The 13,931-nt window shown below is 48.2% G+C and overlaps 1 protein-coding gene across 1 annotated transcript; it reads right to left on the reverse strand.

The window, feature by feature from the left end:
• Positions 1-5,341: 5,341 nt before the first annotated feature.
• si:dkey-12l12.1 (uncharacterized) lies at positions 5,342-13,493 on the reverse strand. The gene is made up of 6 exons (XM_060045163.1): positions 13,067-13,493; positions 10,697-10,759; positions 8,755-8,883; positions 8,038-8,154; positions 7,669-7,749; positions 5,342-6,915 (listed from the first exon to the last, which is right to left on the reverse strand). The coding sequence occupies exons 1-6, from the start codon at positions 13,199-13,201 to the stop codon at positions 6,877-6,879; spliced, it is 564 nt and encodes a 187-aa protein (XP_059901146.1). The 5' UTR covers positions 13,202-13,493; the 3' UTR covers positions 5,342-6,876.
• Positions 13,494-13,931: the final 438 nt, after the last annotated feature.

The raw sequence follows: 13,931 nt of genomic DNA on the forward strand, positions 1-13,931 counted from the left end.
TTGGCTGTGATACTGCAGGGTCTGGTGAATACGCTGAAGACCAGGGATGACATTGGAACCTTTCATCATACTCGGCAGCTCCGCAATGTTCTGCGGAGTCTATTTCATTACATTCCTCGGGAACCATAATGTCCCAGAAGGTTTCTTGCTGCAGTGCAGCAAACATCAACACCAGCAGCAAGTCCTGCCCCAAACTGAAGTCCATCCCCGTGTCCGAGCCCCCCCCCCTGGGCTGATTACTGATGTGGTCACCTGTTGTCATGTCTCTAATCCCCCCCCTGGGCTGATTACTGATGTGGTCACCTGTTGTCATGTCTCTAATCCCCCCCCGTGTCCGAGCCCCCCCCCCCTGGGCTGATTACTGATGTGGTCACCTGTGTCCATGTCTCTAATCCCCCCCGGTGTGTGACCTGTTTCTGGGTTTGTTTGTGTTCTTCCCCTGATATAATCCTGTTACCCGCTGAGAGCTTGGAGCTTTTGAATCTCCCCAGCCCACCCTGACAGACGGAGGATGTCCCACCTGCTGCAGGTAGGCTCCGCTGGTTCTTTTTTTAACGCCCATTGAGTGTCTCACACGCATCCCATCTTCAGACGAGCAAAATTCACCTTCAGGCCGTGAATAAAACATGATTGGAGTCCACTTGGCCTCCTGTGACCGTTAAGTGGTCACCACCCCCCCCCCAGCACCAACTCTTCCTAACCCCCACCCCCACCTCGCCTCACCCAAACCATACTCTGTGGACAGTCTGTCCAAAACTGTCACATCACACTAAATACACCCTACTGTGCACAAAGCTACAGGCTTTCTCAACACACACACACACACACACACACACACACACACTCATATTTATGATTCCTTCTTACCAGTCACTAGTATATGTGTTAGGGTTAGTGTGTGTCAATATACCTGTGTGTTTGTGTATATATATATATGTGTGTGTGTGTGTGTGTGTATGCAGCTGCAGTGCTAAAGAAGAAAAAAATGAAGCTGTTGACCGATGAGTATATATCTATCTATATGCTAAATATATCTCCGGGGTGAGCTCTGTTTGTGCTTAAATCACAACAAGGTTTATTAAACGTTTCTTTCATCTCAGCCCACGCTCGTCTTTGCTCTGTCGCTCCTTCCACTCAGCATTTGGCATTCAGTGACGTTTGATGTGACGCACTCGCTAGGACGCCATTGAAAGCCGGGTGCCCAGATAAGATGGGGATCGGGCCAATAAATGGAGGGAAGAGCGAGAGAACCAAAATGTAGGGGAAACCTCCATCGACAGCCTGTGTCACGTCATCCCCCTCAAGTACTGTCTCGTCACGTTACTTAAATCCAGTTCAAAGGTTTCCTTCATTTGCTTCTTCCCCCATGGCCTTATGCTCTTTGTATGCAAGCCCACACACACACATTTGTGGTTGTACGCCTAGTCATGAACCAACCAACCACAGCGTGACAACCTTGATTTTAGTTCTATCATATTTAATGGTGGGTAAACTACTACCAAAAAGACAGATCAGAGATCGCAAGCAAATTGGATGATGGGGATTTTGAACATGCTCAAAGTGTGATACTTGTTGTGCTTCCTTCCATATACCTTTATGTGAGGTACTCTCTCCACCTAATCTTAGGTAGGCCTACGTAGTTTCGTCAATGAAGACGTCTGCGAACAATTTGTGTGAATAATATGACCCAAGCCAAGGCATGTGATGCTGATTTCCTTAAACTGACCCACAAACCAACCTCATATCAAGTCACAGTTTCCCAAAGATGATGATGATGATGTTAAAGGAGGAGGATGAACTTTAAGGCTGGAACTTTGCTATGGCCAGCCGACCACTTTTTACTATGGCACATTAAGTGCTTTTACCTCACTTCTACCATGCTGTACAGGCTTTCCCCTTTCCAGTGTTCCTCCAGCTCATCCTGTCGGCCTCTTGTTAGACGTGCTGATCTCAGTGTGTCACTCTGAAGCAGCCCGGGTTCATTGTGATTATGTTCCTACTCTAGAATGTTCTCCACATGGCGTTCTCTCTGCTCCTCTTCTACTCTAGAATGTTCTCCACATGGCGTTCTCTCTGCTCCTCTTCTACTCTAGAATGTTCTCCACATGGCGTTCTCTCTGCTCCTCTTCTACTCTAGAATGTTCTCCACATGGCGTTCTCTCTGCTCCTCTTCTACTCTAGAATGTTCTCCACATGGCGTTCTCTCTGCTCCTCTTCTTCTTTAAGATTCACTGACTTGTTCAGACAGAGGGCGGAGGGCACGGATAAACGTGTTTTCTTATTTTATTTTAAAACAATACTTTGTCTCACTTTGTGTGAAAAATGGGATTTCTGAATCATCGATTCTCACTATCAAATTGATGTGGTCTCTCTCTGCAATTCTGCACACTTGTCACTCTCACCTGCCTGTTTGATGCTTATTAAACCATAACTTACATCTTTGGACCGTAATGATGGAATGCGCTGCTGTACTGATGTTAGTTAGTTAGTTAGTTAGTTAAAGCTTTTATTGTCCCCTAAGGGCGATTTGGTTTGCAGCAAGATATCAATAGACAACATAGGACAGAAAGTACAACATGACAGACCAAACACACATGCAGATTGTATAAATAGTGCAGTCTGTATACAAGCATGCTGATAAGCATCCCTGCATGACATACCCATGTAAATCAGAATAATAATAACTACTATGTGTAAAAAAAAAAAAATGAAAACAGGAAACACTTTCTGCTCTCCATGGAGTACCTTTCACACAGCAGGTAATCATACCTCACACTGTGCACCAAAAACACAATGTCCGCCCAGAGCTCCAAAATCTGAGTTCAGTAAAGAAATGGCACTGGGAACAAATGAGAGTCTATCTATTGGTTTTAACTGCAGGGGATCTGAAACGTGACTTGGAAGGTAATGTGTAATCCGGTGCCATAGGCCACAGCCTCGGGCGTAAATCACATGAGCCGTTTCAGTGCTGGCCAGTCTCTTTACTGAGATGCATTCTCGGCAGCGCTGCTCTCTCATTCCACCTGCCACGTTACTCCAATCTATTGCTCTGAGATGCATCCATCATGCCTGGCAGTATTAATAATAACGTTGTTTTCATATAGTCGAGTACCGGTTTCAAACTCATCAATATTTTTGGCTTCAGGTACTAAGAGATTTAGAATCCGGCCACGGGCAGTGACTCGGCAGGAGACATAAATACAAATATTTGGTGATGGAATCGCAAAAATAAGGTTGAGTCTTTCTAACCTCGTGTTCAGCGCGGTCACCCTTATCCCACCGGTGGAGCGGGGCGAGTAGAATCAATGTTTGAGTGGCCGTTAAAGATCATGGTTATTTATTGTCTGTCAATGTCCCGAAAACAGGGAGATATAAAACACATATTACGCATCTCGAACACGCATCTTTCTCACCATCCCTCAGCTCTCTCGCTTTGTCTCTGTCTCTCTGTCTCTCTGTTTCTGTCTCTGTCTCTGTCTCTCTGTCTCTGTCTCTCTGTTTCTGTCTCTGTCTCTGTCTCTCTGTCTCTGTCTCTGTCTCTCTGTTTCTGTCTCTGTCTCTCTGTTTCTGTCTCTGTCTCTGTCTCTCTGTCTCTGTCTCTCTGTTTCTGTCTCTGTCTCTGTCTCTGTCTCTCTGTCTCTGTCTCTCTGTTTCTGTCTCTGTCTCTCTGTTTCTGTCTCTGTCTCTGTCTCTCTGTCTCTGTCTCTCTGTCTCTGTCGCTCTGTTTCTGTCTCTGTCTCTCTGTCTCTGTCTCTCTGTTTCTGTCTCTGTCTCTCTGTCTCTGTCTCTCTGTCTCTGTCTCTGTCTCTCTGTTTCTGTTTCTGTCTCTGTCTCTCTGTTTCTGTCTCTGTCTCTCGCTCTCTTTTTCTGTCTCTTTCTTTCTCTCTGTCTCTGTCTCTCTGTCCCTCTCTCTGTCTCTGTCTCTCCGTCTTTGTCTCTCTCTCTCTCTGTCTCTCGTTTTGTCTCTCTGTCTCTGTCTCTCGTTCTGTCTCTCTGTCTCTGGCTGTCTGTCTCTCCGTCTCTGTCTCTTGTTCTGTCTCTGTCTCTCTTGCTCTCCGTCTCTCTGTCTCTCGTTCTGTCTCCATCTCTGTCTCTTGTTCTGTCTCTCTGTCTCTGGCTGTCTGGCTCTCTGTCTCTCTGTCTCTTGTTCTGTCTCTCTGTCTCTTGTTCTGTCTCTGTGTCTCTGTCTCTTGTTCTGTCTCTCTGTCTCTGTCTCTTGTTCTGTCTCTCTGTCTCTCCGTCTCTCTGTCTCTTGTTCTGTCTCTGGCTGTCTGGCTCTCTCTCTGTCTCTTGTTCTGTCTCTCTGTCTCTGGCTGTCTGGCTCTGTCTCTCCATCTCTCTGTCTCTTGTTCTGTCTCTCTGTCTCTCCGTCTCTCTGTCTCTGGCTGTCTGGCTCTCTCTCTCTCTGTCTCTTGTTCTGTCTCTCCATCTCTCTGTCTCTTGTTCTGTCTCTCTGTCTCTGGCTGTCTGGCTCTCTCTCTCTCTGTCTCTTGTTCTGTCTCTCTGTCTCTGGCTGTCTGGCTCTCTCTCTCTCTGTCTCTTGTTCTGTCTCTCCATCTCTCTGTCTCTTGTTCTGTCTCTCTGTCTCTGGCTGTCTGGCTCTCTCGTGTCTCGTTCTCTCTGTGTAGCGCCTTGTCATAGAGGCATGGCTGATGTGACAGGTGGGGAGTGTTCCTGGGGGGCTGGTGACGCGAGGGGGGGGACGTGACATGGCCTCGCCTGTGAGCTGATAGCGAGTGGCAGCAGGTGGGTGGGGGTGGGCCCACGGGGGGGGGGGGGGGGGGGTGAGCCTCCTCACTCTATGGAGGGCTAGGTACAGTGTTGGGGAACAGGAGGAGGACGTGTGGTTACATGTCAAGATTTGACTTAAGAGCAACTTGCTGGCATTATTGTTCGGTTAATTGTTTCATTGATTGGCTGTCCAACTGAAAACAATCACATAACACCAATCAGAGGCCTCAGCGCAGCCCAACCCCAGACCCTGCTGGTATGATCTAATTTCTCTCTCCTATATGGTGTCCGTTGTGATCATTAATTCGTTGAATATTATTAGTATGCATAGTAAGAATCGCCCTATGTAATAACTAATCCACTGAATAATTATGAGCATCTTAGAAGGCTAGAAGGTCTCTCTCCTTAACGCACCATTCCTGTAGAGCACCAGTTTATTTTCAGTGGTTGACCCAGCTGGCCCCTCCCCTACCGTGGAGGCATAATAAGCCTGGCCTATTATCTAATTAAACTGTACAAGCCTAGCCATATTCTGGGCTCAAAGAATTGATAATCAATGCAGCTACCCAGGCAGAGTGTGCATTAATATTTATACGACTGCAGCAGCAAAAAAGTTTTAAACTCCATTGTTTATTAATGAGGGTCATTAACTTTTTTAATCGGCACATGTATACAATTGTCCCGGATCCTTGGCTAGAAAAAAAACATACTTTTTGGCCGTTTACCAAATTGTCCAAAATCCAATTCTGTTCTTGGTATGAAAAGGAGAGGCGGTGGAAATGATTTTAGCAGCAATGACCCTAACCCTAACCCTAACCCTAGCAGCTTCAGGGAGAATCCAGGGTATGAATGAAAGGCAGTATTATCCCTTTGAGCATCAGTGCCTTAAAATCCATGAAACTGCACTATGGTTCGTCATGGTTAGATGGCTTTGATGGTTGAATAAGTGAGGTATGAGTCATCCCTTTCTATATAGATTGCTGTGCTTCCTCACAAGAACCCCATTGCCACCATCAAAGGCTCCCATTCCCCTCAAAGGCTCCCGGTTTGAACGCTTATCAAGTAAAGAGATATGGATTTGGTATCTAAAGCGATTTCGGGGTGTTTTTCATTTAAATGTGCTTCTGCCATCTTGACTTCCCAAAAATGAGCTTCTTCAACTCAAAGCACTAAATAGGAAAGGGATGTGAAACACGCACACAATGGCTTCAGTAAGGTCTAAATAGTGTCATTACATTCGTGCCTCTGGATTTTCCCACAAAATTGAGCACTTTGCAGGCAGCTGCAGAAACCGTCAAACTCCTGTTTCCAAACCATACTGTAAGTTTCTGAATGGGTGCTAAATGGATTCAACGTGAGTGAGGATGTTTAAATGCAGGTTTGCCTTCTGAAACAGATGGTGTGGACCGCACTTGCAAATCTTTTCCACTCCAGTAGCTTATGTGTGCCCTTGGCTGATTAATGTAAATATATTAACAGACTCTGTTCCTGCTTTGCCTGCCAACTGGCCTTCCCAACCTGTACGCTCACCAGCCCTCTGCTATCCTGCACCCAGCAGCATTCAGTGTTGTGCCACATTAGCAGACTCTGTTTGGTGGTGGTAAATGGAAATGTGTTCTGATATGTTATCCAATGTTACAAATATATGAGATGAAGCACAGCAAATTAGTTTGAAATGTGAACTGTTGAACCACATACTTCACTGGCGTGACTTTAACTTTATTGAAAATTGTGGTATAAAAACACCTAAATATGCATTTAAAAAAATAGTTCAGTGATTCAATATATTTAAACAAAATAGCTGACCCCAAGAAATGTAAGACATGTTGAATAACATGCAAGTATATATTAGACACTTGAAGCAATATATATATATATATATAAGGTTTCCAGACTGTCTTATAAAAGTAAGCTAGCAAGCAGTGGAAACAGTAAAGCTTGCCGTACGCAGCATGATCTTGTCAAACAATATGCTGTTGCTTTTCTTTAGTTTCTTTAGCCTTTAAACTATTGTCAGAATTCCACGCAAACATTCATCGTAGTGTGGCGTGTGGTTGTTGTTAAATATTTTCAACATAAAAGCGTTGTCAGGATCAAATAGGATGCCATCGCTGTCACACTTCCTGCTGTAGCCGCTCTCTTCTGTCACACTCCATCAGTCTGTCCTTCAGTGTGTGGGTCTCCCTGGATAGAGTAAGAAACACGTAGAGAAAAAAATCAATGTCACTCATTCCATCACTTGTGCCTTGTGCTTTTGTATTGATTGAGTGTCAATAGACTTTGCCAAAGGAGGAATCTGCATTAAGTGAAGGTATGTTCAAGAAAAACAAGAACAACTCTTTCAAAGTAAAATGGAACTGGAATAGTTGGAATAGTTTGAAGCAAAAATGGTAAAAGGGTAGGTAACTCTTACCCTAACCGTCCCAACCAGGGGATGTGAACTCACCAGGACTGGTATTAAACCAGGGGATGTGAACTCACCAGGACGGAGTAGGCCTGACTTACTGGTATTAAACCAGGGGATGTGAACTCACCAGGACGGAGTAGGCCTGACTTACTGGTATTAAACCAGGGGATGTGAACTCACCAAGACTGGTATTAAACCAGGGGATGTGAACTCACCAGGACTGGTATTAAACCAGGGGGTGTGAACTCACCAGGACTGGTATTAAACCAGGGGGTGTGAACTCACCAGGACTGGTATTAAACCAGGGGGTGTGAACTCACCAGGACTGGTATTAAACCAGGGGATGTGAACTCACCAGGACTGGTATTAAACCAGGGGATGTGAACTCACCAGGACTGGTATTAAACCAGGGGATGTGAACTCACCAAGACTGGTATTAAACCAGGGGATGTGAACTCACCAGGGCTGGTATTAAACCAGGGGATGTGAACTCACCAGGACTGGTATTAAACCAGGGGATGTGAACTCACCAGGACGGAGTAGGCACCAGACCGTCCGGACTTCCCTCTCTTCTGGGGGTCGGTCTTCACTTGTCTGCGGGCTCTGCTGATCTGAGAACCAAACACAAAGGGCTCGATGAGTCACAGCTCGCGTCCTGCAGGGCCTCAGAGAAGTGAATCAATGTCGGGTTTATTATGGACTGTATTCTCAGCTCTATTCAACGTTTCTGTCAAAGGGCGTTCCAAGGTCATGTCTTAAACAACTCCTGTCAAAGGGTGAGCTGAACCCGATCAAATCACACACACACACACACACACACACACACACACACACACACACACACACACACACACACACCACCTCGGCTCCCTGCCCTGGCTGTTGCCATGGAGACCCACCTGTAGTGGAGCGGAGGGGTTGTTGTTGACGATGAGCGAGAAGGACCCCGCCCGGGGCCGCCTCTTGACTTTCTTCCCGCTGGTCGGCGCGGGGCGGTGTCTCCGTCCACCCTCCGCCTGAAACCGGACCCACTGGTTAACCGCTGGTACACACAGGACCCACTGGTTAACCGCTGGTACACACAGGACCCACTGGTTAACCACTGGTACACACAGGACCCACTGGTTAACCGCTGGTACACACAGGACCCACTGGTTAACCGCTGGTACACACAGGACCCACTGGTTAACCGCTGGTACACACAGGACCCACTGGTTAACCACTGGTACACACACGACCCACTGGTACACACAGGACCCACTGGTTAACCGCTGGTACACACAGGACCCACTGGTTAACCACTGGTACACACAGGACCCACTGGTTAGGGTTAGGGTTAGGGTACACAGGGTGGGAGTCACCTCTCTACTAGACCAGCCTGCCGGTGTTGACTGCTGAATCAGTCCTTGTCCCAGGATGTAGATGCACAGAGAGTGATGCCCCGAGTTACAGCACGCGGCCCACGTGCACAGCGGGTTACCACTCCTAGAAGGGTTCCCTCCCGGCTGGTGTCTGCATCCCAGCCTGGGGTTGACCCCGACCTCCTGCTCCATTAGGGCGTCTCACCTGTATGAGCGTGTTGGGGTCTCACCTGTATGAGCGTGTTGGGGTCTCACCTGTATGAGCGTGTTGGGGAAGCCCCTGGCCGTGACGGCCCCGGGCTGACCGGCCGGGTTCAGGTGGTGGGGGCTCAGGTGGTGGGGCGTCCGCCGGGGCTCATGGTCCCTCTGCCGCCGCATCAGGCCCTGGGGGATGGAGGGGTTAGCCAATCAGATACGTTCTGACTATACCCCTCCATAGCGTAATGTAGCCCCGTTCGATTGATCCTGGAAGAAATTAAATATTTTTTCCTTTTTTTTCATATGTTGTTATCGAGTCTGGTTTGTTTGTTCGAGCTCGTCATGGTAATGATAGGGGGGCGGGACTTAGCGACCGGACAAGTCAAATTGAGGAGCATAGTGGAACTATGGCATTAATCGGATTACGCTGTGATGTAAAGCTGTTTCTATGAATACGGTTAAGCCTTTAAACCAAGCAATATACACTATTCGCATCTAGCTCTTGTTTCAGTGTTTTTAAACTGGCTTCAGCAGGTTTGGCCGGTTTCAGTGCCGTGTTCTGTTCTGTTCGTTCCTGTCGGTTCTGCCACAGTGTGGTGTGTTATTTTATGTTGTGTCTTGCTGTATGGCTTCATGCTGTGTTGTGTCTGGTGTTGGGTTATGTGACCATGTTTAGCATGTGGGGGTTTTGTGTAGCTTGATGTCTTATGCTGCAGATGTCGTCTCTCTCCCTGGGTATGTCAGGTATGTCAAACTGGTGATATGTCATGTTGTATCACGTTGTGTTTTGCCACATTATGTCATTTTGCGTCGTATTATAACATGGGGTGGTGTGTTTCTATCGCGGTCCATGCCGCAATGGTATCTTCTGTGCTCTTGTATTGGGCTATAATCTAATGCCAGCTCCGGGGGAACAGGAGACATTATTATTGCGGCAGTTGGCCAGGTCGCTTCCTACGCTGGGCCATCGATCCGTACTCAAACGGAAGGCTCCCGTCGATTGGTCTTTCCCAATGAACGTACTGTCACTCGGGGGAGAGAGCGGCCTTGTGTTTCTAAATTAGACCCGGTTAATAAAAATGTATTATTGGACTTCAGTGAGATTTAGTCAATCTTTTTAAAGTTATGTAACAGGCAGTGGAACTATCCTCGGGTCCTCCTGTCAGGTGAAACGGACCTTCATTCTGCCGTTGTCCGGGGGCCTCCTTTGATTGTGAGGAGTCGGAGTGTTGTAATGCAGCCCGCGGTTGGTCATCTACAACGCATTTGTTTTGACATTGCCTTTCTTTCTTTTGCCCCCTAAAATAATTATTTTCCATGAGGTAGTGTTCAGGACGTGATGTCACAGGCAAAACAGGACGGGACCTGAGGGCTGTTGACGCCCCTACTGTCTGGGGTTTACTGTGATGGCCTCAGGTACTCCCTGTTAGCTGCCTATGATGCACAAGGACTTTTACTGCACCCTTCATTATCTGCTGGAATATTTATTAAGCTCTCTCTGCAATATTTGTAGAGAGAGCAATATTTCTCTCTCTCCATTACTCTCTCTCTCCTGTGAGTACCTGGATGGCGATCGAAGGCAGCACAACAATGATGAAATCACGGGTAAATATCGCTGTTGAATTTAGGACTGTGTGGATTTCGCTTTTGATCAATTAAAACCTTGCCCAATTAGGGATCTGTCATTCACATTCTGCGGTTTTGGGTCGGTGAGGAGCACCAAAGAAAGCCATTCCTCTTTCTGCCTGGAATTGTTTGTCCTTTTATCGACCTCTTATTCCACCCCCCCCCCAATCCCCACAGCCTATTGTGGCGATGGGGATAATTGTAAACATCTGTTTGAACTTCTAAATGAACTCGATGTGGTTCTCTTACGACCAATCTGGGAGTGATCCAAGTCTTAAGGCCCCCCCCCACACACACACAGGCACAATTTGGCACAGTGAGTTGACTGATGCCTGCCCTTGTACAGGACAGGGGATTATTGATAGCACCATACCAGTGAGTGTTTCTCGGCGCCAGATAACAGGCGGGTTCTCTGTGGCTCCATATTATCTGCATACTGGAGAGAGAGAGAGGAGAGGGAGAAAAGGTCAACATGACTTCTCCAAACAAATACAAATGTTCTTTTTTCTGTCCATCTCACTGCTCCAGTCATTTGAAATGAGGGCTCTCACTTTGTAACAATCACATCATCAATCACATCAACATTTACAATGTATGCCATATTCTCTTATAGCGAAACAGGCGGTGAATGAAGCTCAATGCTGCACGAAGGAGTGCCAAGAATAATGCTACAGGTAATGTAGCTGCAGGCAAAGGAATACAGACCAGTGGAGCTAGCTGAGGATTGGACTGAACCAACATCAGCTAAGAAGAGTCTGAAACCAGCAGCTGTTTGGGGAATCAGATGGTTCCGAAAATGGCGGAAAAGTTTATAATCATGCGTACAGCAATTAAGTAGGAACGGGAAAAAAAAACAAGACTGAAAAGACATATGTGGAATAAAGCCGCACAAAGTCCATTTATAAACTGCCTCAGTGGCAGAGCTCCTCTAAACCCATACCGTTCTTCCTCTAACCCTAACGGCTGAGTGAAACCATCCCTCGCCCCCTTCCTGCTGTTGAATCTGTTTTTTATGTCCATATGAGGATGATTACTTTGGACAGAGCAACACGTAGGACGTCTACAGGAAACAGAGGAAAAACAGAGATGTTAACTGCCGGTCTGAAGCACGACAGCACGCTGTCCAGAGGAAGCCTCTGGTCCAGGAGGGCGTGCACTTCTGGGAGACATGACGTCTGGCCGGTGACGCTACAATGAGTTGGTCCCAGGGTTAATAGCATGTGTCTGCTGAAGGCGGTGTTTTACTGCTCCCTGCCGCTAACCTGGACGCTCCCCACCACAATTGTCGTCACAAAATACTTATTTCTGAGGGAGTCAGGGCAGGGTTAGAGTCGGAGTCAGGGGAGGGTTAGGGTTAGAGTCAGGGGTAAGGTTAGGGTCAGGGGTAAGGTTAGGGTCAGGGGTTAGGGTTAGGGTCAGGGGTAAGGTTAGGGTCAGGGCAGGGTTAGGGTTAGAGTCAGGGGAGGGTTAGGGTCAGGGCAGGGTTAGGGTCAGGGCAGGGTTAGGGTTAGGGTCAGGGCAGGGTTAGGGTTAGAGTCAGGGCAGGGTTAGGGTTAGGGTCAGGGCAGGGTTAGGGTTAGGGGTAGAGTCAGGGGTAAGTTTAGGGTTAGGGTCAGGGCAGGGTTAGGGTAGGTTTAGGGTTAGGGTAGGATTAGGGTTAGAGTCAGGGTAGGTTTAGGGTTAGAGTCAGGGTAGGGTTAGGGTTAGAGTCAGGGTAGGTTTAGGGTTAGGGTTAGAGTCACAGAAGGTTTAGGTCATGTGTCTGCGTGAGGGCCGTCACCATGGGGTGAGGCCGTGGGCGCGTACAGCAGTGGGCCCGCTTTTGGCTGTGCAGTGAATCACCGCGCACCGCAGAGTGAGAGGGCTTTGTCTGTGTGTGTCTACGTGTGGATGTGTGGGCGTGTGCCTAGCCAGTCAATTGTGAGACATGGCGCTGAACCTGTACACATAGCTTGTTCAGTCTTTGAGTCCACTGGAATATCTGTCACGTACTTACTCACTCTAAATTGTAGTATGATGGTATGGCGGTATGGAATGGGAAGGTAGTGCCGACAACTCATGGTTTGACAGAAGCTGGTCAGAGAGGTTGTTAAGCTGGGGATGCCTCATTAGAGGTATGATCTGTTTTTCTCTCTTTCTCTGTCAAATTGCAAGTGGTCTTATGTGATTCACAGCCCAGAGAAATGGGGGTTTATGTTACCATAGTTCATGTTTCCCCGGCTGTTTTCTGTCGACGACCGGGCCCAAAAGGAAACAGTCCTGTTCTGTCTGCTCCGACACCAGGAGTTCCCATCTGGAACGCGATGAAGGAAACCTTGTCTAGCTTTCCTCCAAAAACCGAGCAGAAGCCCGATAAGCCGGCACACCTAGCTCATGTCCTACTACTACTAGAGCTAGGATACACCGTGTCCTAGCTCATGTCCTACTACTACTGGAGTTATGACACGGTGTGTCCTAGCTCATGTCCTACTACTACTAGAGCTAGGATACACCGTGTCCTAGCTCATGTCCTACTACTACTGGAGTTATGACACGGTGTGTCCTAGCTCATGTCCTACTACTACTGGAGTTAGGACACGGTGTGTCCTAGCTCATGTCCTACTACTACTGGAGTTAGGATACACCGTGTCCTAGCTCAGCGCGGTCCCTCCTCTCGCACCATCTCCACCTCAGCCGCACACTGAGTGAATAAAAGGGCTTACAGTCCGTGTGTCTTAACGCGGTCTTTAAAGTCACCTCTTACCTGCTCGTCCGCGTCGTTGGTCGTCAGGCCCTGGACGCAGCCCCGGCCAGACCCGGGGGGGCAGTGGAGGGTCTGGGAGAGAACGCCCGCCTGCAGGAGACTGTAGAGCACGCAGATCCACACGCAAAGTCCCATAGTGAGGAGGAGGGCGAAGATCCCAGGGTGCTGTGGCTATGCTCCCAGCCGCTCTGGGTGCCCTGCTTTATACTCTCTCCCTCTCTCTCTCTCTGTCTCTCTCTCTCTCTCTCTCTGTCTCTCTCTCTCTCTCTCTCTCCCTCTCTCTCTCTCTCTCTCTCTCTCTCTCTCTCTCTCTCTCTCTCTCCCCTAATAGAGACCAGATGAGGGAGACGACGGGGCTTGCCAGCTCTGTGCAGACAAACAGCTCCACCGCAGCCCGCGCTCCACGCCAGTCTGTGGCCTGTGGTCCCGCAGAAACATGTCAGACATCTGAAGTGGGGGGGCGAGGGGATTAACCCCACCCCCTTCGCTACCCCCGCCGCCAACCAGCATGCGGTATGGAAGGCAGTTTTCCACTCATGCCAGCATTGTGGCTGCTGTCAGATTTGTGTGTGTGTGGATAGGTACGGAATGTTCCATCTGTGTTGACAAACCAGGGGCCGGCGACTGCGTTTTTGTACCCTCCCGTCCGCCGCGCATGGACCGCGCCGCGCACAGGCCCTTTGTAGACGGAACCACCACTTTGTGCTGTGTCACGGCAACAAACACACACACACACACACACACACACACACACACACACACACACACACACACACACCTGATTACACCTCAGCGCAGCTCGGAAAGCAAACACCTTTGAGTAAACTTCTCTGAATGACATGTCATTTGTGTTCCAGGACGCGCG

The sequence above is a fragment of the Gadus macrocephalus genome, chromosome 23 (genome assembly GCF_031168955.1).
Source record: "Gadus macrocephalus chromosome 23, ASM3116895v1".
Classification (NCBI taxonomy): domain Eukaryota; kingdom Metazoa; phylum Chordata; class Actinopteri; order Gadiformes; family Gadidae; genus Gadus; species Gadus macrocephalus.